Source organism: Symsagittifera roscoffensis, chromosome 1 (assembly GCF_963678635.1).
Source record: "Symsagittifera roscoffensis chromosome 1, txSymRosc1.1, whole genome shotgun sequence".
Taxonomy (NCBI): domain Eukaryota; kingdom Metazoa; phylum Xenacoelomorpha; order Acoela; family Convolutidae; genus Symsagittifera; species Symsagittifera roscoffensis.
In genome coordinates, this window is record NC_087062.1 from 66,723,769 (window position 1) to 66,751,401 (window position 27,633).

The 27,633-nt window shown below is 37.3% G+C and overlaps 3 protein-coding genes across 3 annotated transcripts; all 3 read left to right on the forward strand.

Annotated features, from left to right (window-relative positions):
• The first annotated feature begins 4,736 nt into the window (after window positions 1-4,736).
• On the forward strand, window positions 4,737-6,770 carry LOC134847907 (glucose-6-phosphate isomerase-like). The gene has a single exon (XM_063865177.1). It carries the CDS (start codon window positions 4,767-4,769, stop codon window positions 6,423-6,425), a length of 1,659 nt encoding a protein of 552 aa, XP_063721247.1. The 5' UTR covers window positions 4,737-4,766; the 3' UTR covers window positions 6,426-6,770.
• Window positions 6,771-6,829: 59 nt separating this feature from the next.
• LOC134847912 (ADP-ribosylation factor 3-like) lies at window positions 6,830-8,660 on the forward strand. The gene is made up of 3 exons (XM_063865191.1): window positions 6,830-7,224; window positions 7,394-7,620; window positions 7,982-8,660. The coding sequence occupies exons 1-3, from the start codon at window positions 6,966-6,968 to the stop codon at window positions 8,036-8,038; spliced, it is 543 nt and encodes a 180-aa protein (XP_063721261.1). The 5' UTR covers window positions 6,830-6,965; the 3' UTR covers window positions 8,039-8,660.
• Window positions 8,661-8,739: 79 nt separating this feature from the next.
• LOC134847918 (uncharacterized) lies at window positions 8,740-27,252 on the forward strand. Its single transcript, XM_063865206.1, has 10 exons — window positions 8,740-9,066; window positions 9,133-9,186; window positions 10,839-10,956; window positions 11,032-11,325; window positions 12,358-12,554; window positions 13,556-13,753; window positions 13,969-14,149; window positions 14,727-14,879; window positions 15,082-15,536; window positions 26,846-27,252. The coding sequence occupies exons 1-10, from the start codon at window positions 8,744-8,746 to the stop codon at window positions 27,138-27,140; spliced, it is 2,268 nt and encodes a 755-aa protein (XP_063721276.1). The 5' UTR covers window positions 8,740-8,743; the 3' UTR covers window positions 27,141-27,252.
• The last annotated feature ends 381 nt before the right edge of the window (window positions 27,253-27,633 follow it).

Below are 27,633 nucleotides of genomic sequence, written 5' to 3' on the forward strand. Positions count from 1 at the left end.
AGAGAAACGTGACGTTGTGTCTCCACAACAGCTTCTGTCGGAACAGAGAATCTAATGTGGATCCCCTACCTTGTTGTAAACAGAGGGTAGAAGAGCAGAAGTGTTGGAGGACTGCTTCCAACAGCGTCAGAATAGCTAATGATGTGTTGCAAGACACAGAAACTGAAATTGCAGAGTCAATGTCGCAGGAGGAGGAGATGGAGCATTGACAAATGGCCGAAAAACAAGATGCAAAAAGAAAGACAATTAGAAGAATTTAGAAGTTTTAGAACTTCTAAACGACGAAAAAAGAAGAAACAAAGAAGTGACGAAAGAGAAGAAGTTAAAACTCAGAATTGTTTTATGTGTGTGACGAAAATTCAAGTGAGAAACTAAGCAACCAAGTTGTGATTGAAAACTGAAACATTTAGTTGAGTTTTGAGCATTAAAGAATTTGTTGCATTTATAAATTTGCGTTTTGATTTTAGTTAGTGGCTTTAGAGACACTTACTATTTATTTAGAAAGGCTTGAGCAAAGAGTATATTTAAGTATTCCAGCCTGCATGATTGTTTTTAATCAACTAGGAGAACTGATCACTTTGTGGTGACATGAAAGGCTTGGATAATCTCTTGAAGAGGGAGATTGTTCATTGTTCTTTCGAACCACAGAGTTCCTTAATTTTAATATTCAAGACAATAACAACTAGAAATTCCGAAGGGAAGAAGCATAGTAGGATAATTTTAGCTTGTTGGTTGGCAGGACTGTCCTGCTAACTAACACCTTTTAGAATCTAGAAGAAAAAGTTTTAAATCAGGGCATTGACGTTGGAAGTCAGAAAAAATGTTTTATCTAAAAATGTTTAAGGCTATAGCAATGTAGTATGATGCCATTCATATTTCGCAGTGAGTCGATATGACGCGGATAAAAGTAATTTTGTGCATTTTGTAAATTCTGTTCGATGACACTGTACCACTTTTACGAACAATGCGAGATTCAATGGGGACATTAACCGCGCTGTCCGGGGAGTATGTGACATTCGACAAGAATGGACAAAAATGCAGATTCAACAGATTCGAAATTTTAGCAGCTAGCCTTCCAAATTGATGGTTTTAGGAGATTAACAACGTTATTGGGACGATTAGTCAAACGGTGAAGGTCATGATATTCTGGTATTTTGAAATTTTAAAAATTCGAAGTGATGATGTAATATTTCTGAGAAGCGTCAAAAAAGGCCATTTTAGAGAAAAACCGGAATAAAATCAGAACAACGATAGTTGCGACGAAGATCACTACGAGAAAATAGAGAATCAGAATTGGAGAAAAAGCAGAATTAGCAGAGATCGTTCCGACTTGCAACTATTGTAGCGACACAATAGTTGCAATTCGGAACGATCTCTGCTAATTCTGCTTTTTCTCCAATTCTGATTCTCTATTTTCTCGTAGTGATCTTCGTCGCAACTATCGTTGTTCTGATTTTATTCCGGTTTTTCTCTAAAATGGCCGTTTTTGACGCTTCTCAGAATTATTACGTCAGCACTTCGAATTTTAAAATTTCAAAATACCAGAATATCTTGACCTTCACCGTTTGACTAATCGTCCCACTAACGTTGTTAATCTCTTAAAACCGTCAAATCGGAAGGTTAGCTGCTAAAGTTTCGAGTCTGTTGAATCTTCATTTTTGTCCATTCTGGTCGAATGTCACAATGATTTAAAAATCTGAAATTCCCAACCCTCTAGTTAGGTCCTGTCAGAGTACTCTCAAGGATTGCGAATCTTGCCTCCAAGCATGACTGCTCATTTCCTTTGAGCTTTCGAGATGTGGCGTTTTTTGTGATTTTTGCAAAATTTTTTCAGAAAATTTAAATTATTATGATTTAAATATCTGAGATTCCCAACCCTGTAGTTAGGTCCTGTCAGAAAACTCTCAAGGATTGCGAATCTTGCCTCCAAGCATGACTGCTCAATTCTTTTTAGTTTTTGAGATATGACGTTTTTTGTGATTTTTTCAAAATTTTTTCAGAAAATTCAAATTATTATGATTTAAAAATCTGAATTTCCCAACGCTGTAGTTAGGTCCTGTCAGAGTACTCTCAAGGATTGCGAATCTTGCCTCCAAGCATGACTGCTCAATTTCTTTGAGTTTTCGAGATGTGGCGTTTTTTGTGATTTTTGCAAAATTTTCAGAAAGTTTAAATTAATTTTTTTTCAAAATTTGAAATTCCCAACGCTATAGTTCGGTGTTGTCAGGCCACTCTAAAAAGTTGCAAATCTTGCCACATGCGACTGCTAAACGCGACTGCTCAAATGCTGAAACCACTAAATTTGAAACCACTAATTTGATGAAGATACAACCTTATTGTCAGCGTACACCCAGGCGTCTCAAATCTTTCCTCTTAATATGATTGCTCAAATCCCATTAGTTTCCGAGATAAGACGTTTTTTCAATTTTTTTTCGGGAAACTTATGTTTAAAAAAATTCACAAAATTTTGAATACCTAGCCTTATTGTAGGGTGCTCTCAGGGACTCTCAGTGGTTGCAAATTTGGCCTCCAAATGTCTCCAGAGGCCCATTAAATTTTCAAGATGACGCTTTTAAAATGGGAATTAAAAAGTTCGAAGTTAACAACCCTGTAATTGGATCAAAAAACTTGAAAAAGATATTCAAAGGTTTTCCGAAGATGACCTAGCGGAATATGAAAAAACCGTCCTAGAAGGAAGAACTTTCAGCGAAATTCAAAAAAACCTTAAATGCATAAGCAAGACCCCAACAATTCCTTCGACGGTCAAATACGGAAACACTGAATCATCAAATGAAAGAGAAAAATGTGAATTATTCAATGACTATTTCGTCAGCGTGTTTGGCACAAAAGAACATCAAACCGGTGAGCTGAATAGATTTATTGTTGACCAAAGTCAAGTTAGCGAAATAATGAGGCAACTTAATGTCAATAAATCAATGGGACTCGACAACATTGGCAATCTCATTTTGAAATCATGTCACAAAACTCTAAGCAAATCACTTACCCTTATATTTCAAACCTGCCTTAACAAAGGAATTTTTCCTGAAATATGGAAAACTAGTGAAGTAACCCCTGTTTTCAAGGAAGGAAGTAAAACCGATGTCAGTTGCTATAGACCAATCAGCCTACTTTGCTGCTGCTCAAAATGGCTTGAAAAAATAATATTTGACAAATTCTATACTAAAGTGAAATTTAGATTACATGAAAGTCAACATGGATTTCGAAAGCGTAGATCCACCACAATTCAACTTCTTCTATTTCTTGACCGAATATACGAATTGAACGATCAACAGGATGTACAAGAACTTGCAGTTCTATACTTGGATTTTGCCAAGGCATTCGACACTGTACCTCATGATATTCTGCTTACGAAGATCAAAATTTTTGGAATTGGCGGGAAATGGCTGTCACTGATATATTCATACCTCAACAACAGAAAGCAATGCGTTAAGATTGAAGACTGTAGCTCAACCCTAAAAGAAGTCACCAGTGGAGTTCTGCAAGGTTCAATTCTGGGACCGCTGCTGTTCTTACTTTTCATAAACGATCTACCTGAAACCATGAATGACACAGACAGTTTTGGGTACGCAGATGACTTTAAGGCCATTCTTCTAAATCAAATTTCCCTTGACACTGCAACTCTGAAAATAGAGAAATGGCTACATGAAAACAAAATGCAACCCAACATCAAAAAATCAACGCTCCTCGGCATCAAAGGTGATTTGAAAGCTAGTCTCCTGAACAAAAATCTTTCTTCAGTAAACTCACAGCGTGACCTAGGACTGATTGTGTCCAACAAGCTCACATGGAACGAAAATTGCTCTCGTCGGACATCCAAAGCAATTAGTGCTCTCTTCCAGATTAAACGAAGTCTGACTATGAAAAGCAGTGTGACCACCAGGCTTAACGCATATACTGGGTATGTAGTACCCATAGTAACATACGCATCCCAAGCATGGACTGCTAGCAGATCGAACATGGAACAACTCGAACGAGTTCAAAAGTTATCAACAAAATGGATTTTGGGGACAAGCAAAACTTATACTGAAAGACTGAAGGACCTGAACCTTCTTCCTTTGAACCTATACATGGAAATGCACGACATTTTAATACTAATAACCCTTCTTGAAAATCGTTACGATGTAGAAATAGAACGAAAACAATCTGAATCATGCGAAATCACCCGACAGTCATAAAGAGGCGAAATTCAAATCCCAAAAAGCCGCTTGCAAAGAACGGACGACAATTTTTTCAGACGAGTGAAACATCTATACAACTGTCTTATCCGAGCCTGCCCAACTTTTAGCCTTAGACCAAGCAAAGCGACTCTGACCTACATATACCAGAAATACTTCAAAAAAATGTACAGTGAAGTCAACAAATGTACATGGAAACTCTTATGCAACTGCAATGTTCACAACAAACTGAGATAAAACATGGACTGTAAAAGGGGTGAAATTCCCTAGAGCCAATGCTCTGAAGCCTATTCTACTAATACTACTACTAATAGCTTTTTAATTTTCGGTGTGAATATCCAGCGCTGTGGGAATACACCAGGTGAAATGCTGAAAAACTCTTGTAGTATCTTCCCTTATCATGATAAATTCCGAGCTTCTAATATACATTTTCGAGAGGGTTGGAAAACAGGAAAATAGCTTTGCTATTTGGCTGGTTGCTTTGTACACTTTAAATTTTGTACTTGTTTTTAAGTGAAAGCACTGTCTAAAAATTAATCGCTTGGTAACGCTGTTTTTTGTAGTTACTAAATGGCTGGATCTGCTACCTGGAAAGCCTTGTCAGATCATCTTTCTGCTGTGAAAGATGTTGAAATAAATAGTCTGTTCAACAGTGATGCTAGCCGCTATGAAAATTTCAACCAACTGGTTGAGTTGCCTGGTCATGGTTCTTTGTTACTGGATTATTCGAAAAATCGAATAACGGCTGAAACGATGAGCCTTTTATTTAAACTTGCCGGTGATGCTGAGGTGCCTAAGATGCGAGAGAAAATGTTCAGCGGAGAGCCGATCAATTTCACTGAGAACAGGAGTGTTTTGCATGTTGCGTTGCGAAATAAATCGGGAAGGCCAATATTGTCCGGAGGCGAAAATGTTATGCCTCTTGTGAATGAAGTGTTAAATAAGATGAAGGGTTTCGTTGACTCAGTTCGATCTGGAGAATGGAAAGGCTACACTGGAAAAAGTATTACCGACGTTGTTAATATTGGAATCGGAGGATCTGACTTGGGCCCAGTTATGGTAACAGAGGCTCTGAAACACTATGCTGGCAATTTGAAATGCCACTTTGTTTCGAATATTGATGGAACCCATATGGCGGAAACACTGAAAAGTGTAAACCCGGAGACAGTGCTCTTCATCATTGCCTCGAAAACTTTCACGACCCAAGAAACTATTACGAATGCTAACTCTGCCAAGGCCTGGTTCTTGTCTGCCGCTGCCGATCAAAACCACGTTGCTAAGCATTTCGTAGCTCTGTCAACCAACAAAGAAAAAGTCACTGAGTTTGGAATTGACGCGAAGAATATGTTTGGATTTTGGGACTGGGTAGGAGGCCGCTACTCCCTATGGTCTGCGATTGGAATGTCAATTGCTTTGTATGTTGGGTTTGAACATTTCGACCAACTTTTACATGGCGCGCACTTCATGGACGAACATTTTTGCAATGCAAAGTTAGAAGAAAACTTGCCAGTGATTTTGGCGCTTGTCGGTATTTGGAATAACAATTTCCTGGGAGCTCAAAGTCAAGCGATTCTTCCGTACGATCAGTATCTGTCACGATTTGCAGCATACTTCCAGCAGGGTGATATGGAATCTAACGGGAAATACCGCACCAGGTCAGGAAAAGAAGTCGAGTGGGAAACTGGACCAATTATTTGGGGAGAGCCTGGTACCAATGGTCAGCACGCATTCTACCAACTCATTCATCAAGGAACCAAACTGATCCCCTGCGACTTTCTGGCACCAGTTCATACTTTGAATCCAATCTCCAACAGAATCCACCACAAGATTCTGTTAGCGAACTTCTTGGCTCAAACTGAAGCGCTCATGAAAGGCAAGTCCCCAGAAGAAGTGAAAGAGGAAATGAAAAAGGCAGGGACATCTCCTGAGAGAATTGAAGAAATTTTACCTCATCGGGTATTCAAAGGAAACAGGCCAACCAACTCAATTATCTACGAGAAGCTAGACCCCTTCACCTTGGGAGCTATGGTTGCGATGTATGAGCACAAGATCTTCGTGCAGGGTGTCATTTGGGACATCAACTCTTACGATCAATGGGGAGTGGAGTTGGGAAAGCAGTTGGCAAAAGTGATAGAGAAAGAATTGGGCGGAACCGAGGAAATAACTTCACACGATCAGTCGACGAACGCACTTATCAACCACATCAAGAAGCGAGCCAATTTCGATTGACAAGTTGACGGATATACTACACATATGATATGCTAGATTTGAGCGATGCGTTTGAAACGCTGATGCTCTTGTCGTACACTTAATCCAGTATTTAGTAACAACAATATTCTAATTATGCACTACATGATATTGTATGATGCTTTACACCCTATAAAGCACGGCTGAAATAATTGATTTCTAATATGTTGGTAGAACCTATATGCTAACTGACTCTCATTTTGTATGCTTAGTTCACTCGAGTTGTTTTGAAACTGAAATTTAAAGGAACCATTTTCTACTGAAGTAGAAAAAATTGATTCTGAATTGTAATTGTATTGAAATTAACAATATATTTTTAAACAGCAATGTTGTAATGCCTTCCAATGCCAATAGTTCTCACGTTTAGTAAGAAAAGGAGAGTCACATTTTTAAATTGGTATTTCATTCTTTTCTTTCAGATAACTGACTGTTGGAGAACAGTTATTTTACTCATACTTCAAACATATATCTTGTTGGTATCACATCAACAGAGACCTCAGATTAAGCAGTAGCAGTTAAAACATGGGACTTACATTCACCAGTCTTTTCCAGCAGTTCCTCGGCAAGAAGTCGATGAGGATATTGATGGTGGGTTTGGATGCGGCTGGTAAGACTACAGTGTTGTACAAGTTGAAGCTGGGCGAGGTGGTGACGACTATTCCGACCATTGGCTTCAACGTGGAAACTGTCGAGTACAAGAACATCAGCTTCACAGTGTGGGACGTCGGCGGTCAGGACAGAATCAGACCTCTCTGGAGACACTACTTCCAGAACACACAAGGCATGTCTGTTCTTCTACAAATCTAGCCGATTGTAATTTTAACCTGAACAGTTGGTCGAAAAAATAATTTTTCATGCAATTATTCATGATATTCATATCATTTTTGCATTATCCGTTATAAAGTTTTTTGTTTGGGGGCTAAATAATTATGTTTCTAACTATGTTGCAGGATTGATATTCGTGGTGGATTCGAATGACAGAGAGCGGATAAATGAGGCGAGGGAGGAGCTTAAGAAGATGTTGGAAGAGGACGAGCTGCGAGATGCGGTGCTGTTGGTGTTTGCCAATAAACAGGACCTGCCAAACGCCTACTCAGTAGCAGAGGTGTCCCAGCAACTCGGACTTCATAACCTAAAGGCCAGGAAGTGGCACGTTCAGGGCACCTGTGCCACCAGGGTAAGTCCACCCTAACGCATTGAATTGAGAGTTTTTGAATGCTATACAAGTAGCGCACAATGTTGAGCCGTTTTTTTGGGTGACGGGAGAGGGTTGAATATTTAACTCTTGCAATGGCTGAAATAAGACTGACTGAAGCACAAATTTGCCCTGCCGAGTTTTTTTTTACCATTGCGGTTATCATAAGTCGTAGTTCTGTGGCACTTCATTAGGTACTCGTTTTAACAATCAAATTTTTGCTGCCTTGATTTTTAAGAGATAGTGCACAAATTAAATAAAATATTTTGTAATCCAAGTTGGCGAAGGAACCGCTGGCCTCTCTATGTTTGGCTTGGTTTAAATCAGAATATTTGATTTTTAGGGAGATGGTCTGTACGAAGGACTTGACCAGCTGAGAGAACTGCTCGAGCGAAAATAATCAAGCGATAAGAGAAAAAAAGTAAGGAGAAACACGATGGCCCGGCGGTAATTTGAATTTGAGTCATTTTTAAAATTCCTTTCGACCGGAACTCCGTTTATGTTAAATGCTAGTGTTAAATTGAATAGTCATAACACTTTCCAAATCGCCTGTCGCCATGGTACTTGTCAAGTTAATCATTAATTATCATGTGTGTTGGAGCGCTCGATATAAGTCAGAATGTATTGTATTCTGTGTAAATATTCTTAAAACGGTGAATGGGAAGGAAGTACATGATGGAGTTTTTAAAAAAAGCAATATTTGCAAAGTGTTTTTTAGATCAATGTGCTTTAAAACTTTTAAATCAGTCGAGATTTTTGGAGAGCAATTTTGCGTGTTCCTACAAAGGCCCGACGTTATCAGAAGTTCATAAGTTTTAAGCTATCGTGACAAGCGAATTAATATATCGCTCTATAATGCATTCTTGTTGTCAAGATAGCACGAGTTTCGAGGTTTTTATCTCCGTTTAAAATCCATGTTGAATTATGCTTATATATACATCACTATATCATATTTGATGCAAATTTGTTATTTCGACGATTATGTTCATATAAATATAAAATTTAACATTAGCCAGAGCCAATTATCAATTATTTGAAAACCCACGTGTTAAAGTGTCCAAAGAAATAATTTGTTTTTCATTTAAACGTGGTTTCAGGTTGTGTTATGTCGTTGAAAATATCGAAAGGCAAGAAGTCAAGTAGACAAGATGTTTTATCGGCATCTGAAAAAGAAAGAGGCAGCACTTATTCAAAAGTTGAAGTTTCTGATAGGATTATAATGCAGGAGTATACGAATTTATGCCATGTTTTAAGCCTGTGGTCGGAAGAGACTTCGGAGCTGTCTGAAATGTTTGTTTCAAAAGAAAATGTACCTAAGCTTCCCTGGGACCAATATGCTCGGGAAAAGATGGAAAAACGATTGTTACATTTGGAAAATTATGTGATTTTGTTTGAACCGGCACCTAAAACGAGTAGAGAGCCACTTAGGTAAGCAATTATACAAAATACCTCGGTTTAAAATATACGATATTTTTGAACTGAATTGTTTTCAAGGTCGAGCTCGTCTGTTTGGAGTAATACACTGAAAAGGCATGCTGACCAAATGACGTAAGTACAATCCGATATCAAATCGAAATTGACATCTGAATAAAGTAATTAGTTCCTGTTTGATAAAAACAAGTATTATAAAACTTCCTGTTTGATAAAAACGGGTTATGAAAAAATTATTGGGATCAGGTTTTTTTTAAAATTTTTGTGAGACGCTCTGAAAATTTTTTTCGCTTCTCTCAAAAATTTAAGTTTTCTCTCAAACTACTCTGCCGATTTTCAAAAAATGATTCCAATGGAAATTCCGCCCACTCCACTGTGTGCCAGCTTAATCCACTAATCTTTTTTTTTACCCTACTTTCTACCGCTTTCAAAATGTATGGGGGAGTAGTTAACTCAAGTTTTTGGATTTTTCCTTTTCTCGAAAACTACCCTCCAAATCTAATGTTTTGGGTTCAATCGATAGAGTGGTTTGTGTGACGCTCCCCTGTTTAAGCATCTACACCAGAATTTTTACACAAAAATTTATGGCCTTCAAAGGAAAGTCAAATTTTAGATTTTTTAACCGTTTTTTGAAACTTTTCTCGAAAATTACCCTCGCAAATTTGAAATTTTGATTTCAATCGAAAGGAAACGTTGTAAGCTCGCTTGCTTAAACGGCTACACCCAATTTTTTTTATGAAAAAGGTTATAGCTTTCAGAAAAGTCAAATATTCAGTTTGTTCCTCGTTTTTTTCTAAACATTTTGACTTAAATAAAAAATTACACACCCACAGGGGCGAATTTAGGGGGGGAGACCCCCCCTCAGGCATTCGAACCCCTGCTGACCCAAAGGGTCCCCTTTGTACTATTTTGAGATATCCTTTGGGGACGGACCCTAAAATTTTTCTAAAGGCGCCTAAGGCGCCAATATGTACTAATTTTGAGGGGGTAGCGCGCGCCGAAAAAACGCTATTTTTTGGTAAACATTTTCCAAAAAGTGCCTAAAAACGCCTTTGTTGGCCTGTTTTTTCAAAATTATGCCTGAGGCGCAGAAATTTTGGCCAAAACAGGGTCTTTTTAGTGCTTTGGGAGAGCTCAGAAAATCAATTTGATCGACCTAAAAAAAAAGGTCGACAAAATTTTCAAAATTTTTTGAAAATCCGCGCCCCCTCGAGAAAATCTTAGATCCGCCCCTGCCCACCCAAATCTGAGATTTTGGGTTCAATAGATACAACAGGTTTAGGAATTTCAATTAAATTACACAGAAAGTTATGGCTCTTAGAAAAATGGAAGTTTTCATTTTTTGCACCGTTTGACGTGCGAAAAAAGTTTTTGTGTGCGTGTTTTGACGGGGGTACTCAAAACTAATTTGAGTGGCACAATTGTTTGACGAGTATTTTTTTAAGTTTTCAGTCTTTGATTTGATAGTTTTAACCTAACTCTTAAAATTATTCGTTTTGATGGGGTAAAAATTTTGGTTTGAATTTTGCTAAACAAATTGTATCCATTCAATTTAGCTAAATTTTAAAGCAAGAATTGTTTTCATCAGTTTTCATCTAAAGTCAGCCCAATTGGGGAAAACCTCGTTTTAAATTTCAGTGTTCTGTCCGGATATTTTAAATTAGCACCTCAAACCCTCAAAAATATTTGCCAACATCTGCAGCGAACAAATGTATTACAGCGGCGGCTTCATGTCCTTGTTTTTAAATATTTTTTTGATTTGATTCTAGGGTTTGGAGAAATGTAGAATTTAAGGCTGAAAAGACGAATCTCGAGAAGAAGATTTTACATTTCAGAACAGAAAACGAAATTCTTTCGAAGCGATACATGCCTGTTGTTGAGAACAATGCAAGTAGATTATGCGTTTTTTTAATCAGTCATTATTAATATTTTCACCAATTTATGAGTTATGGAATTTTTTAGCTTCCAGAAACAATAAAAGAACTTATGCAATCATGTGAGCGTCTAAAAGGCAAAATATTATGCGAGCTCAAGAAATATAACGCTTGTGATGAAATGCACAAAGTTCACGAGGAGACCATGCCCCACATAAAAGAAGAATTTACTGACGGCGTTGGCGATAAAAAACTGACATCTTCGGAGATCCCCAGTAATTCATTGTTATGTCTTCAAGATGACAAAATGGACTATTTTTATGATCAACAGCAAAAAGTACTTCGATTGCTGACCAAATATTGTAAATTGCTGCTTCGTGAAGTAAGTAAGATGATTTCCCATCGCTGTCCAGTGCCAATCGGTTGGTTTTAACATTTTTTGACATTTTTTAAGTTCAATTGATTTCCTTTGTTTACACTAGTGAAGTTAGAGACTTCGAGCGAGTAAAGCAATCGAGTTACGTTCGTTATATTTAAAGGTTGGCCATTTAGGCTAAAATTTTTGATTTTACTAAAAAGAAAACTAGTTTTGGAAGCTTCATTTAGCGCTTCCTGGGCTATATAATAGTGAAAAAATTAAGAAACATTTTAGATGTTTTTTCGTTTATTTAGTTTTTGGAGAAAACTTGTATTTTATGCCAAATTTTCTAAATTTCTACTCGTTTGTTCAGTTATGTAATCACCAAGCGGAAGAAACGACGCTAATTGGAAGCTAAAAAAGCATTTTGTTATTAAAAGTAATGAACGTAGTGAAGACTCCTATATAGGTCTTATATAATTTTTTTTTCGGAAAAAGTCTTAAAATATTGATGCACTTAAGTATATATGCACTTTTGAGTTCAATTGAAATTCATCTATTGAAATTGACATAAAAAGCACTCTCCAATTACGAACGTACAAATGGCGCAAAAATTCGTGAACGATTTCTAGTTTCGAAAGTGGAATTTAATTTTAAGATTTCCAGCGGAATAAAAACTTAACCCTTTGATCCAGTTTTCTCAAGTTGGCTTAATGTTATCAAAAAAGCGGAAATCAAAAATCGTTCTAGAAATTCAAAGAGCTTAAAGGGAATCTATTTTTTTTGAAATTCGAAAATTTTTTTTCGAGAAAGTCAGTGTTTTTTTAAATGTTTACTTGCGTTCATTACTCTTACATTAATCAGACAGAATTTTCTACAATGTGATCAAAATCCTTTTGTTTATGGACTTTCGATCATAAAAATATAAGTATCTGCTAAATAAATAATTAATTTTTTTACAGCCTCCATTGAGTTCGAAAGTTCGGAATGAAATTTGCTCATTTTTTCGTAAGTTCCGGTTCATTTTCTTCTAACTTAACTGCTGTTAATCTGAAGGAGAAATTTGGCGCAACTTTCAACCCATCGCTACCTCCCGAGGACGCAACAGCCAATCTGAACGACTCATTGATGAGTGAGAACACTACATCCTGTTCCTTTTTCTCCTCTCCAGACAGAGCATCGCCGAGAAAACTAGCCGTGAACGTGAAGGCCTATGACCTGAAATCAGGAGAGCTGCGGGAAGCAAACACAATGTAAGCTGGATTGGTCAAAACGCCAAATTTTTTATGCTTAGAACTAAATAGTTTTTTTTTTAGAAAAAATTTCTAAACTTGCGAGAGCAAAGGTATTGCAACAGGGTACTAAGACTTTCTTCCGCAATAAACAATAGAAAGTTGTTTTTGTTATTGGTTGTAAGTTTTGTTACTCTAAATTGAAAAAAAATTTGGGTTAATGTTTTTGCTTAAAATTGCTTATTTTTTTTTCTCTGGATTTTCATCTGAAATTGCTTAAGTTGAAGGTTGGTATTGGATGTTGGTAGTGGTTGCAAAATAGTTTTAACTTTCGCTGATTTTTGTAGTTTTTTCGATGGTTCATTATGCCTAAGTTTTAAATTTTTTTTGCATTTTTTCAGTAATTATGGTAGCTGATCCTTGATATGTAGTTTTTGCGTTCTTCAACTATTTTTCAGCAAATTCGAAAAAATTTTCAATTCTTTCTACAAAATCGATGGTTTTTAAGTGAGCAGAAGGTAACGTTGTTCTGATATTATTGGGCAGCTTTTGTAAACTTTTTCAGATATGTTTTTGCTCAAAAATCTCGGTCTTTTGCTAGCGATTGATTTTATTATGGATGTGTGTTAAACGAACTTTCAATTTTTAATGTATTTTTTCTCCAATACTACAAGGATAGCCGATTGTTGTAAAAGTAGTTCAGAAAATTCCGACCACAATAAAAAACAATAAAAAATTCTGTACATTCAAATTGTGTAAAGGCCTAGAACTTAGGCATATTCGATAATACTAAATTAGGTTTATTCAACAACAGTTTTCCTCAAAAAATAAGAAGAAAAACGTATATATTTCGGTTTCCGTGAAACCTATTTGTTATTTATACATGCACTTGCAATTTTAAAGCTCAGTTTTGCCGATTAGTCGCTTGTGCTTGCGATGCGCAGCTTTGTATTGTTGTAGAATACATAAGCTAGAGATCCGTCCTTTCTGTGTACTTGGCTAGATGATCTGATTTTTTAAAGGTATGGACGGCTAGTCGAAAGAAGAGTAAAACAAAGTGTTGCGACTGGTGCTATACAGTCTGCGTTGTCTCAGGTCAGAAAAGACTTGAAGGCCAATGCGATCGAGGTCAAAGAGATCCAAGCTCAGCATAACGACAGTGACGTCGTCAGGGACTCAAACGTCAAGATAGTCGACCGACCCAGCTCATTGCAATTGAGGTAACATAAGTCTCATTCCTATTAAAACAGAATGTTCACGGAAATCATCAGCTCAGACGTCTAATTATATCTACATTAAAAGACTTCAAGAGCCAAAAAACGGAGCAAATGTCATTAAGAGCTTTTTAGACTACAGGTAGTAGATTGGCCTTTTGACTGAGTATAAGCGATAGCTTATTCGTTTAGCAAGCATTCACTTGAAATGCTTGTTGTAGGAGTCAAATATTACACCTGCGAGAGAGACAGTCCGTGTTGAGAGGGGAGGTGGAAGAGAGGCTAAAGAGTTTGCAGCTGCTGTGCAAAGCAGTGGGCAACAGCTGCAACTGTTCACACGAGAACCTCTCTTTTCTAGTTAAGAGAGACAGGCTGCAGAACTTCGTCAGTCAACAAAACAAGGTATTCTATTTCTATATAAAGAACTGATTACTTTAGATGAACGCTTCCCTCTTTATTTTTTCTTTGAATCAACATAAAGATTGAAAGCTGGTGATAATGGGCCCAAGTGACTTGTTTTCCAATGGGACTACCGCGGTGACAACCACTAGATATTCTTATGCTTTTGTCGCGGATTTTTACGATTGTAGAGTATATTACCAACGACGTTTTTTCCCCCTGTGCTAGAAAAGTATACTAAGTTGGAAAAATTGCCTGAAATACAAGTTTATTTTGCGATTTTATTTACACAAGCAAGCATTGTGTTGTATCACGAGTCCTATTACGACTTTTTGCCAATTCAACTCGCATTAAAATAGTCCTTTTTTTTGGTGGCACTTCGCTGCATAGTATTGGTAGTTCAATAAATTGTGCTCTCCGCTTTATGAGTGACTTATGTTTTGGTTCTAAGCGTCAGTAGCACAGTTGTGTAGGGCAGTCAACCTTGATGCTCGAGGCATGGGGTTCTATTCCGATAGAGGTCATAAATAGTTTTATTTTCTTGTCTTTCTCTTTTTTTTCTACTAACAGACTAGTTTAGATCCTGAGCTACCTGAACACAGTGCGTGAGCGGGGAGATAGAACTCGGAATATTCTAGAAGGAGAGCAGACTGGACTGCGCAAACAGACCCTTCATGCTGAGGCTGCTTTTGCAGAAGTGCACAGTCTGGACCAGTTCACGAAACAGCTACAGGTGAGCTCAAATTTATCAAATCAGGAAAAATGGGTTGAAGAGGAACAGACCATTAAAAGAATATCATGGTCTACATTAGGTTTAGAGTTTCTTTTGTTCCTCAGAAAGCTTCATTTTTTTGTAACTTTTTAGATCCGCGCCTGTAACAATGTATCAAAAAATGTTACCTTTACTTCTATAATGATCTGTGTCCTATTTGCAGGAAGATCTGAAAAGACTGAATTTTTCTGGACAACGCAGGCAGCGGTTAACTATCGCTCACAAAGACGAATTGGCGCAAAAACTTCTCATTGTTTTCAAGAATGCACAACTCCGAACAGAAACCTGCGCTAGCACATTATCCCAAGCTAGTCATGTAAAATCTCAGAAATATATCGCCGTCAAAGAGGAACCTCTGAATGAATCAACTTCGTCATGCTCATCAATTGTATCAAAAGATAGTTCAAATTTTGGGCGAAATTTGAAGCGAGACATAACCAATTCGATTTCAGCCGCGAAAACCGTTTTCAAGCATGAGTTTGGGCATGCAAATAGCGTGGAGCTGCTGACATATGATGATTTGCTACAGTTCGTACATAGACTGGAGAAAGATATTTCGTTGAGGAGCAAGGAAGTTGCAGCTGCTATGCGAGTGAAGAGAGATGAAATCAAAGCGCTGTGAGTTCCTAAACAATTTAAGAAGGCCTAGATTAAAACGTTCACTAACCATTCAGACCAACCATCGAGCTAATGTTTACGAGGCGTTAAGTCAAGAAATTTCTAGAACTTTCTATCATTTTAAAGAGGAACATTCTAAATTTTTATGAAGTCCGACACTCTTTAAACAAGATGTTAAACTCGATTCAGCTTTAAGGCTAGACATTAACTGCCCACTTATTATCCAAAATTTTACGTTTTCAGATTCATTTCCGTCTGAAACAAATCAACTAAAAACAAAAACCTCCATGCTTAGAAAAACTAAATGTTAGCGAACCGAATCGCGCTATGAAATATTTCGAAGTTTCAACGCTTAATTGGATTCAATAGAAAAATTTAAGTTTTTTGCCATCCGGATCGCTTTATGAACTAACTTGAAATATTTCAAAAATTGTTTCCGTTTGGTCTATAAATTCACTTGAAACATTTCAAAATTACATAACTGGAATAGTTTGCTCAAAAAGTTTTTCGAAAGCCGGTTCAGTCTATGAAATAACTTGAATTATTTTCTTAGTTTAATTATCTTAAATTCGAAAATTTCAGTTTTTGCCAACTCACTCGGCTCTATGAAACAACCTGAAATTTTTCAGAAGTTTCCTTATTTTAATAACTTTTAAAAAAAGAACAATATTTCGCCGTCAGATTCGCCTCATGAAAGAAAAAATGTTTCAATGCTTCATAGCTTGAATTGCCTGCTTAGAAAAACTTAATTTGTTCGCGAACTTATATAGTCTCGAATATTTTAAAATATTTTCAAGTTTTGTAGCTTGAATAGCTTACTTATTAAGAATGCGTGAAAAAAATTTCAAGCTGGCAATTCAAGCTATGAAACTTAGAATTATTTCAAGTTGTTCATGAGGCAGATTTTATGGCGACAACTTTTTCGTTTTGAACCCACTCAAGCGATGAAACTTTAATTTATTCCAAGTTGATTCTTCAGGAAAAATATTCAGGTTGTTTCAAAGAGCCGAATCAGTTTGCAAATTAATTAAATTGTTTCAATTACCGTTATTCAATTTAAGAAATTTAGTATTTCAAGTTATTTCATAGACTGAATTGGTTCGCGAATAGTTCTTAAACAAACTATTCCAGCTTTGTATTTTTGAAGAATTTCAAGTTAATTTATAGACTAAATCGAAGTTTTGAAATATTTCAAATTATTTCAAGCAGCAATCCGGATGGCGAAAAGTTTTCTATTGAATCCAATAAAAGTAAGAAACTTTTTCAAGTTAATTCTTAGCCCAAATCGGAAAATTAAATTTGGCTAAATTTTTCGTTTTCTAAGCATGAAGGTTGCCGTTTTTAGTTGATTCGTTTCTTACTGAAATGAATCTCAAAACGTAAAATTTTGGACAACAAGTGGGCAAGTACTGTTAAGCTTTAAGCTGAATCGAGCTCATCGCAATTGAAGAGATTCGGTTTTTTTAAATATAGATTGTTCCTCTTTAAAATGATTGAAATTTCTTGCCTAAATGGCTCTCAGACATTGAGCTCGATGGTTGCTCTGAATGATAATTGAACGCGTTTCTTCTTTGCCATCTTGAATGTCGCGCATGATAGAAAACTTAAAATGTTGCATCCATAGCGCATTAACGTTCATTTAATAAATAAGAAATAATTTAAAATATTTCAAAGTTTCATAGCGCGAATTGGGTGCTTAGGAAAACTTGAATTTTCCGGGAACTTGTTTATTCAGGAATTAATTCAAATTTTTAAAAATTTTGTAGACTGAATAGGTTGCCGATATAAAGTTTAATGATTTTTCGTGGATCGATCCGCTCTGTGAAATAGTTTGAAGTGTTTCAAAATTTTCATAGCTTGAATAATGGCTTCAATAGAAAACGTCAATTTTTTCAGCATCTGATTCACTTCCTTTCAAAGTTTCATAGCTTCAATAGCTTGCGTAAAAAAGTTTTAAGTTTTCCCGAACCTATTCGGTCTAAATATATGTTGAAATGTTTTTAAATTTTTTGCTAAGTAGCTTGCATGAAAAAACTTGTGCGTTTGCGAACCAGGTCGCTCTATGGAATAACTTGAAAGTTTTCAAAGTTTCTTGGCTTGAACAAGTTGCTTTATCATTTTTTTGATGGTGAAATTGGTCTATCAAATGAGTTGAGAACTTTCAAAGTTTTGCTCATTAGCTTGCATAGAAGAACTTGAATCGTTTGCAAACCAGTTTGTCCTTTGAAATACCTTGAAATATTTCGAAATACCTCGAAAAGTTTTATCACTGGATGATGATGTTTGAGAAATATTGAGTTTTTCGCGAACCAATTTTTCTATCAAATAAGTTGGAATCTTTCAAAGTTTTTCGCCTAATCGCTTGCATAGAAAAGCTTATCTTTTGCGAACTAGATCGCTCTATGAAATAACTTGAAATGTTTCGAAGTTTCTTAACTTGAATAGCTTATTACGAAAAACTCAAATTTTTGGCCAACTGATTCGCTCCATGATACATTTTGAAATTGTTCGAAGTTTCATTGCTAGAATGGTTTCATTAAAAAAACCTAAACTTTTTTGCCATCCGCTTTGTTCCATGAATTAACTTGAATTTCTTCAAAGTTTGATAGCTTGAATAGCTTGCTTAGAGAGTTTTACTTTTTTCGCAATCCGATTCGCTTAAAGAAGTAATTTGAAGTATTTCAAAGTTCATAGCTTACTAAGAAAAAGTTAACTTTTCCCCAAATGATTCGCTTTATGATACAACATGAAATTGTTCTATTTTTCAGTGCTTGAATGGCTTGATCAGAACATCAAATAATTTTTTGCCAGCCGATTGATTATTGAATACTGTGATATTCCTATGCTATGGGTGTTAGTTAGTAATAAAACAGAAGAGTAATAAATTGTAATTTAACTCTTGTTGAAACTTTGGTTTTTGTTTAGAGATCATGTTTATCTTTTCATATCTCTCTTCAGATTGCAAACGTCCAATTGACTGTTGCGTTCGGCCAGCATGAATGGCCTTGAATAATACTAACAATACATAACAGAATATTAATACCACTTATTCTCCAAGGTTACTGTGGCAACAGTACTACACCGTACCACATTCCCCTGAGGACAACAAAATTTTATATAATACCTTATAAAATTTTATAATCAATATGTATGAGTTTGTATCTCAGTTTACTAAGTTGTTTAGTGTTTGACTCAGTTTCCTTTGTTATTTTTCTTTACTTCCGCTTTGTTTCTCGCAGCGTTCCACGACCCAGAATTGTCCAACGATGTAGCCCCAAATTTCCGTTTGAATAGGTGTCTCTCTAATAGGTTGAACGTGTTGTTTTCCGGCGTTGTTTCTTTGTTGTTGAGATTTAAATTCGCTAATCTCGTTCTGTAAGCCTCTAGTGCTGCCAAATTTATCTCCGTGACATCGTCCTCACAACTAATAAGTTTGACCGAATGGGATACTGGGCTACCATATCTCTTTGGCCCCTGGTTCTTCGTTTGTCTATTACTCCTAACTGTCGTTTCCTCCTCTTCTTTATCCGACTCGTCAGAAAACCCTGGTGGGGGAAAAGTATCGGCTGGCCCTGCTTGTTGAGTTAGTAATTTTCCGCTTCTTTTTGCACCCCTCTGGTCAAGACCTGATTAGAGAGTGACTCCCAATCTTTTGATGTCATGTCACTTATTCTTTTTCGTCGGTTTGTCGGGTAATGGGTTTACTCACTGATGCTTCCTTAGGAGCAGACGACTCAGTGTAGACTTCTTCATTGCTTGTATCCCGCTTTTTGGATTCTTTTGTTGCTGCTTTGGCAGCTTTTGGTTCCCTCAGTTCTTGCGTTGTGGACTTACTCTGATAGCTTCTCGGGTTATGTACGAACGGTCCCGCTCGATTTGGCTTATTCCTTTTCCCTCCTAGGTTAATGCCCCCGCCCGTCTTTGTATCTTTCGACGTTACTATGCTAGGCGAATTTTGAAACTTGTCCACCAACCAACTATCTTCTATTTCCTGGTCTCTTGGCCTCTGATCTTTTACGTCATGTTCTTCGGCCGACTCACTGTCACCGTCTTCATCCTGTGTTACTGTCTTATGTTGTTTACTTCTTGGTTCTTCCCCTGTTGGGCTTCTCTTTTTCTCCGAACCTTCTATTCTGGACGGTACAGGCAGTTTTGATCTCGCTATGTCGCTCTTCCGATAAAATGCACCAGCAGCCGTTTTTACTGCCGATGGTGTCTCCGATACAACTTTCCCTTTTAGAGGTGTTGTTAGGGCTTTTCAACTTTTTCTCTGTTCGTGTGCGAAGGAAGCTACCCGACAAATTGTCAGTCACTGTAGGCTGTTTGTCCTCAATAAATCCTCGCTCCCATGGATATAATAGTTCTTTTCTCAGCTCGGGATTTATCGTGCTGGTCTCGTCTACGACTCTTCGTAACTCGCTGTCTGAAATGTCCCTTCGAGTGGCATTCCATCGCGCATTGGCCTCTAGTAGCTGCTTCAGTTCCTTTGCTCCGGCCCTTTCTTGAGCTGCCGTAGTATTACGCAAAAATAGTGGGCTGACGTCCCGACTATTTTGACCCTTTCGGATAATTTTGACATTGTCTCGCGATTGATCAATGCGTCTCTTCAACTGCGAAGCTGTTAGCGCCGATCTTTCCAAATGTTCTTTATCTAAACGGTCAGAATCATTAAGAAATTTATCTCTTACAATTTTAAATTCGACCGAAATGCGCCTCAAATGGTGACAATTTGATCGTTTTCTGTTTGTTCCATCTTAAATCCCTAATTATTGTGCTCAGACACAGTTTAATCGACTGTACATTTTCATCGAGAAGCATTACACCCAATCTTCGTTTAATAGTTTGTATTGTGCGTTCAACCAAGCCACATCCTCGATGATCACCGACTGGACAGAATTTTTGAGAAATATTATTTTCTGTGCAAAATTTTTTCATTGCTTTTCCTTTAAATCCTGAAAACTGATCCGTTTTGATCGATTCTGGTATCCCATGTGTGTCAATGTAGGTACGCAGAAATTTTATGGTTGACTTTCCCCCTGTAGATTTCGTGACCTTAACTGATGGAAACTTAGAGTATCTGTCAATAGCAACCAATAAATATATCTGCTTTACCTTATGGTCTTCAAGTGGGCCTGCATAGTCTAATTGCAATTCTTGTCCCGGCTGTGTCAACAATGGAAGTGGTTTTGCCGAGTTTTTTTGGGATTATATATTTAACGTTCTTACCGTAACGAGTGCAACTCCTACTCTCTTCGGCCATGTTAACTATGTCTTTATTTATATGTGGCCACCATAAGTAGTTGGAAACCTCCAGCATCGCTTCTTGTCCGGGATGTCCTTGGTGAAGTCGCCGAAGCACAGCTTGTCTCAACTTCTCTGGTACTGCTAAGCGATTATTTACTAGGAGGCAGTCATCTATTACAGACATTTGATGCCAGAGCGGGTTGGTGTAGGGACCCATCATCTCGAATCCTTGTCTGTCGTTCCGCTCAACCACTCGTCTTAGCCGATCCATCCAAGTATCTTCTGATACCAATTCCGCCAGTAGACTTTTATCAAATAATTTTGTGAGTGATAACGGGCCGTTCTCACCATTTGCTTGCTCTGCTAGTTGATGTTCGTGTTTCCTGGATCTGTGGCCAACCCTTTTTGTCTGTTGCGGCGTGACCACGCTAACCTCTGAACCAAACTCCCTGTCGTCAATGCTGTCTACAGTTAAATCCACTTCAATGATTTGTCCTGTTTTCGTTTCATCTCCTGATGTATTCTGCCTCGGTGATTTTGGGCTTTGCATTAACGAATCAGCTTCTAATTCTATTACTGATCTGCGGTCATCACTTTTCTCCGATCCCATGAGTTCCCAAAACGAGACTATCGATGGGTGGGCTGTTTCAGCAGTTGATGTTGACTGACCGTTGTTTGCAGTGTTTGTCCAGTTTTGTCTATTCATTGAATGCCATTCCACCTGTGGTATTTCTTCTGCGTCCGAATTTTCTGAATCTGATCTATTCGGGGTCCGCTGTATCGTTCTAGTTCTTTGAAATGTTTCCGTTACTTCTTCCCTCAAGGTATCATTCCGATCCTCTATCCTGACCATCTTCTTTCCTTTTCCTGTCTTCGATGTTTCTCCTGGGTTCATTTCTGTATATTCGCAATTTGCTGAATTTTTATCCAATTTAAGTGATTCAACCGACTGTATTCGCTGACAATTTTGAGATAAACTGATTTTTGAGTTGAATTTTGATTTTTCGCACATTTCTCGTTGCAACGAACGCGAATTCGTTTTTCTTTCGTTCCGGTCGTGCCTTGTCCATTTTAAACCGTTTTGGTTGCCATAGCAACTGTTGGATGACATGTTCTGATTTGATACATTTTGATCAATTCTAGAATATTCTAGAACGTTTTCGTTCCGGTCGAGTCTATCGTGATCACTCAGTCGACTGTGTAAACAGTCGAGAGCTTTATGAAAGCTTTCAATCGATGTGACTACAAATTTTTCATCCAATACTGATTCCGGCCACGGTTCACCCTTCGGGTCTCTAGACAAATAATCTACTATCCCCATATCTTTCCCTGGTATATGAATAACCTTAAATTGATAGGGTAATAGTCTGTCTACCCATCTGGTTAACCTAGATTGGTAGGTTTTATTTGACTTATTTTCATCCAGGGCAGAAACAAGTGCTTTATGGTTTGTGGCTATCACGAATTCTTTTCCTAGCAAATAGTGTTCAAATCGGTCAACCGACCATACTACTGCTAGCAGTTCCGACTCATTTGTGGAGTATTTTTTTTCTTGTGTGTTTAAATATCTCGACGCAAATGCGATCGGTATTTACTCCCCCTCCACTTCTTGTTGTTCCAACGATGCACCTAGCCCACTGTGGCTGGCATCACATTTTACCCTAGTAGCCAACTTAGGATCGTAATAGTGAATGTTGGTTATGTTCGCAACCGCTGCTTTTATCGATTCGAAAATCTCCGAATGTTTTTCCTCCCATTCGAATTTTTTAACCTGGATTTTCACGCTTTTGAGTTTTTTCTTCTCATTTTCTTCTCGCATGAGAGGTCTCAGTTTATCAGTCAGATTAGCCGCGTTGGGTATGAATTTAGCTAAATGATTTATGCTACCCAGAAATGACCTGAGTTGTTTCAAAGAAGTTGGCGGACTAAGCTTCAATATCGCTTCCGTTTTTTGTTATTTTTGGTGAAATACCGTCCAGCGATAACTTATGACCCAGCCAATTTACTTCATTCTAAAAGAATTCAAATTTCGATAATTTTAGTGCCAAGTTTTCTTTGTCTAACTTTTCCAGTACGTTCATAATCAATTTTTCGTGTTCTTCTGCACTTCCCTTTGACACAATGAGTATGTCATCCAGAAAACAGAATGTATTTTCCACATGATTTAACGTTCTATCCATAGCCTTTTGGAACTCCGCCGGCATGTCTGCCAGGCCATAGAATCCGGTCAGGAATCTGTATGTTCCAGTAGCTTGTCCTCCTATGATGTTAAAATTACATTGTTTAGCTGTCTCTGCAGTCAGTTTGAGTTGACTGTACGCGTACTTCAAATCTAGTACTGAGAAATACAGCGTGCCGTTTGTATTTGCTGTAACTATTTGGCTGACTCCATCCAGTAATTTATCAACATTAGGCATTTGATATTTATTTTTGAATAACTGTCTGTTTATGGGTTTTGCATCTAGGGCCAATTTTATGGAATCATCTTTTTTCACTGTTATTACATTAGGCGCTATAAAACAATCACTAGTACATTTGTCCAGACGTTTTATATGCCCTTCTTTTAACAGTTTTTTCATTTCCTCATACACCTTCTCCTGAATGTGTATTGCAATTCGCCTCCCTTTTTCTTGTAAGGGACAAAGTGGATACTTGAACTTTGTACTGACAATATGATTCTTCGAACACCCCTGACGATCAAAAAGGTCTTTAAATTTACTATAAAATTTATTTTTCCAACCTTCTGACTGTTCGCACAGCAATACATCAAACCTCGTCTTTTCTTTGGGTGCCAACTTCTGTGTTGTGTGAATCCCCACTTTGCTCTGTAAATCCAGCCCCAATATACATCTCGTGCGTCTTTCTATGATCAAGAACGATGCTCCCACTACTTCCCACCCTGCCGAACGGATAGTTGTAGTGATTGCGCCCAGTATATTAATTGGCTGTTTATTGTAGTCCACAAATTGAGCAGTCAAATTTAGATTTTCCCGTGGAGTGAACTTCGTATTTTTCGAAGTCTCTAATATTTGCTTTGCGGTTGCCCAATTAAGAAACGATACTGGACTTCCGGTATCAATGGTCATCTATTCTCACCAAAGCTTTCAATGACCTTATTTGTTGCGATCGTGTATTTCTGCGAATATCGACCTTCTGTATGTCCTTACCGCTGTCCCTGGTTTCTTGTTTTCTATTCGCTTGCTGTTTTATGTATTCGTCTATCTGTTCTAACGACGACAACTAAAATTCGATAGCCATTATTTCAAACTCATCGCACGAGTCAAATGACTGAATCAAATTACACTCTTCTCCAAATAATCGACCACATCGAGTACACGTTTTCGAATCTATAGGATTTCTCCTCTCTCTTTTATCCGAGTATGATTTCTTTTTGTACGTATTGCTCGATTGTCTCCTGCCATTATAATTCTTATTACCAATATTCATGATTGGTTCTTGCTTTATTTTCATTGTTCCGTGAATTTGACCTGCACTTGCAGTCAGTGAGTTCGCTTTTTGAAATGCCTGAGTTGTCTGTTTGCTCTGTTCAAATTTCAATGCCCTCTTCAATACTTCCTCTGGTGAGAATGTTTCAAATGTTAATGTGTCCTGCAATGCCACATTCTTCATTTTCGATATGAATAAATCACGCACTAGTTCATCTTCAAGTGTTCCTAACTCCGCTTTGGCTGCTTGGGCAGTTAATGCTGCATGAAAGACCTCTAATGTTTCGCCTGTTTCTTGAGCTCGATTAAACAGTTTGTAACGCTCATACGTAACGCTTTGTGTTTTGTCAAATGCAATCTTTGCCAAAGCAACCATCTCTCGAAATTCTAACTTTGAAACTTCCACATGCGGATTCTTTTGTACAAATTTCTTTTTCCCTTCTGTTCCTAACGCTAGGAATAATCTAGAGGCTACCCTTTTTTTGTACTTCATTATAATATACGTTGTGTCCAACCTTTGGTCCTCTAGCTCTTTCATCGTTTTCAAGAAGAATTTTGTACCGTGCGAGTTGGTTTCTGGCCTCTCTCTCTGCAATCGCTTGTGCATTCTCGTGGAGTCTCCGGCCTAGGTAACGGTTCCAACAAAACTTCCTTTGGTTCTTCTAACAATAGTTCCGGATTCACGCTCTCCTTTACTGTTACTGCCAGTAAAAGTTGATCTAGCCATATCTTAAAATTCCACGGAGGGTCGGAATTCGCGGTAGTCCAAAATACAGGAATTCCCATATCCGTTCTATTGTCTTGGGACATAAATCCTACTGACTGCGCCATGTGATATTCCTATGCTATGGGTGTTAGTTAGTAATAAAACAGAAGAGTAATAAATTGTAATTTACCTCTTGTTGAAACTTGGTTTTTGTTAAGAGATCATGTTTATCTTTTCATATCTCTCTTCAGATTGCAAACGTCCAAATGACTGTTGCGTTCGGCCAGCCTGAATGGCCTTGAATAATACTAACAATACATAACAGAATATTAATACCACTTATTCTCAAGGTTACTGTGGCAACAGTACTACACCGTACCACAAATACGAAGAAAAAGCGATGTGATTTATTTTTATCGAGCTAATTTTTTTTCGCGTATACGCACCTGAAGTTGGTTTCTGCAGTCCACCAGTTCTCGGCAGACTAGGCTTGCCACATATTTGATTAACCAAACGAAATTTCCTGCGGAGTTTACGGACATAAAAGTTCAAATATTCCGGCTCTTTCCAATGAAAGCCCCCGCCACCAGAAAGTTTTTGCCCAGCCCCATAATATTAAGTTCTTTTCCGGGTCGTTTTTTGTTTTTGGTGTGACGAGAGAATCTAAACGAAAGCCTAAAGTTTCGATAGTAAAAAAAATCAAGGAGATTTGTCATCAGTGCTTTATATTAAATAAATTTATATTTTTTAAAAGTCAGGCGTATTTTGTTACAGAATTTTTTGTCGATTCGTTTTTATTTTCTTAATCCCAAGTAGGCGCTAAACGTCTTCTTGGTAACTGATTTCACTTGTGTTAAAGTAAGTAATAGTTAGTTTTTGAAAAATTAAAACAACGTTTTAAGCCTATTACAAGCCTCCTCGCTCGATTTGTTTTGCTTGAAATTAGACGAAAAATTTAAACCGGTTTTTCTCGACACGGTTTTTCGAATCACGACTAAAAAGGCTTTAATATGTTATATCACTCAACTCATTTCAATGATTATTTGTGGAACTTGATTTTTTTGCGCGGAAAACAAAAAAATAAATAAATAAAACACCCGAATACTCGCCATTTTCAATGGTCGCAACAAAAACAGAAGCTGGGGGTCTGTGTTTTTTTAGGATTCGCAATGAGCATTGCGAAGACAGTTATTAAGGTCAGTTTTTTCAGTAAAATGTTTTAAAAATTGTTTATACTCGAGATTTGACTTTTGATGTCTTTAGTTCAATTCAAATTCATTTGCGAAAATGAATTTGCAAATGGCGCAAAAATGTGACTGATTTCGAGTTTTGAAATGCATATCATTTTTAAGTTTTCCAGCAGAATAAAAAAATTACCTACTAGACTCTGTGTACTTAAGAGCTTTAACGTGATACATCTTTTTTTGTTTTCTTTAATTCATTGGTATAGTCTCAGCTGTTTGTTTGCGAAAGCAAGTGTACTTGTAATCGGGAACTCGACTTTTTTTTTCAAATTTATATGAAACTAATCTTGCTTTTTTCCTAAAACCTCTCTCAATTGCAGGCCCATTCTTCACTTAGTTTAGTGGTGAAGCGCGTAACTTCGTATTCTAAGGCCATTTTCGATATATAATTTTGATGTGAATATATTTGTTTCGAATTTTCTATCCGCTAGCTTGCAATGCTGTATTTGTGTTGTATCTCAAGTGTAACGAAACTCGTCATCGGCTCTGTGTTAAATAATAATGTGTTCAAGATGCTGATAATTTTCTGATCAATGTAAAATTTGGGTCCGTTTCAGCGGGTCTGTGTAGCTGTTGTTTTTGAGTGGATATTGAGTAGAAGTTATACAAAATGAATCAATTCAGTGCTTCCTCTAAAACTGGAAATGTAGATCTAAGTTTTTGTTTCAGCGAGGAATCTGTAACAAAGTGCGAGGCGTCTCTTTCACGCCTCAAGCAGTCTCAAGCGGAGCTTTCAAAGTGCAAGCAATCTTTTGCGAAGGACTTGAGCCACATAGAAATGCAACTAGGAGGCCACATGACACAATGGGCTAACATGCAGAGGTACTGGGATTCGAACCCTGCTGCGAAGATGGAGAGAGATGCTTTTGTAGACTTCTTTTTGCGTCCCACTCAAACCAGTCTGAATATTTCTCGATGGAAAAAAGGGTTTAGCTCTGCTGTTTCCGGATCGTTTGGGTGCTAATGCTAAGTATGGTCAGATACTTAATGAATTGCCTTTTGAAAAATATTCGAAATAATTTCGTGGGTTTTTTTACGGTATTTTTTAAAGTATCTATGATTGTTCATGTAGTTTGTTTTATAATGCAATAAAGCAGTCAGTTTTTTCAAGCTTTCTCAAGAACTGAAATTTGGCATTTTTTGGAATTAACTACCAAATTCTCATTAAGTCCCCTGATCATAGTGTTTACTCCTATATCTTATATTAAATCGTTGAATTGTTTATTGAGAAATTTGTCTGTCTTTGCCTTCTTTTTGATCAGCGTTGTTATAAGTTTCATTAATGTTGTGTTAGTAGTTAGTCTTGATGAGATTATAGGAGACTTAATTCTTGCGAAAATGTCTGGGAGAAAGTTTTCTATCTTAAGCTGCTTACACTAGCCAGCTTTAGTGAGCGTTGGTGTTATACTACGACTATTTTTTTTTCTAACCTGAGTCGCAAATATTGACGGCTTTTT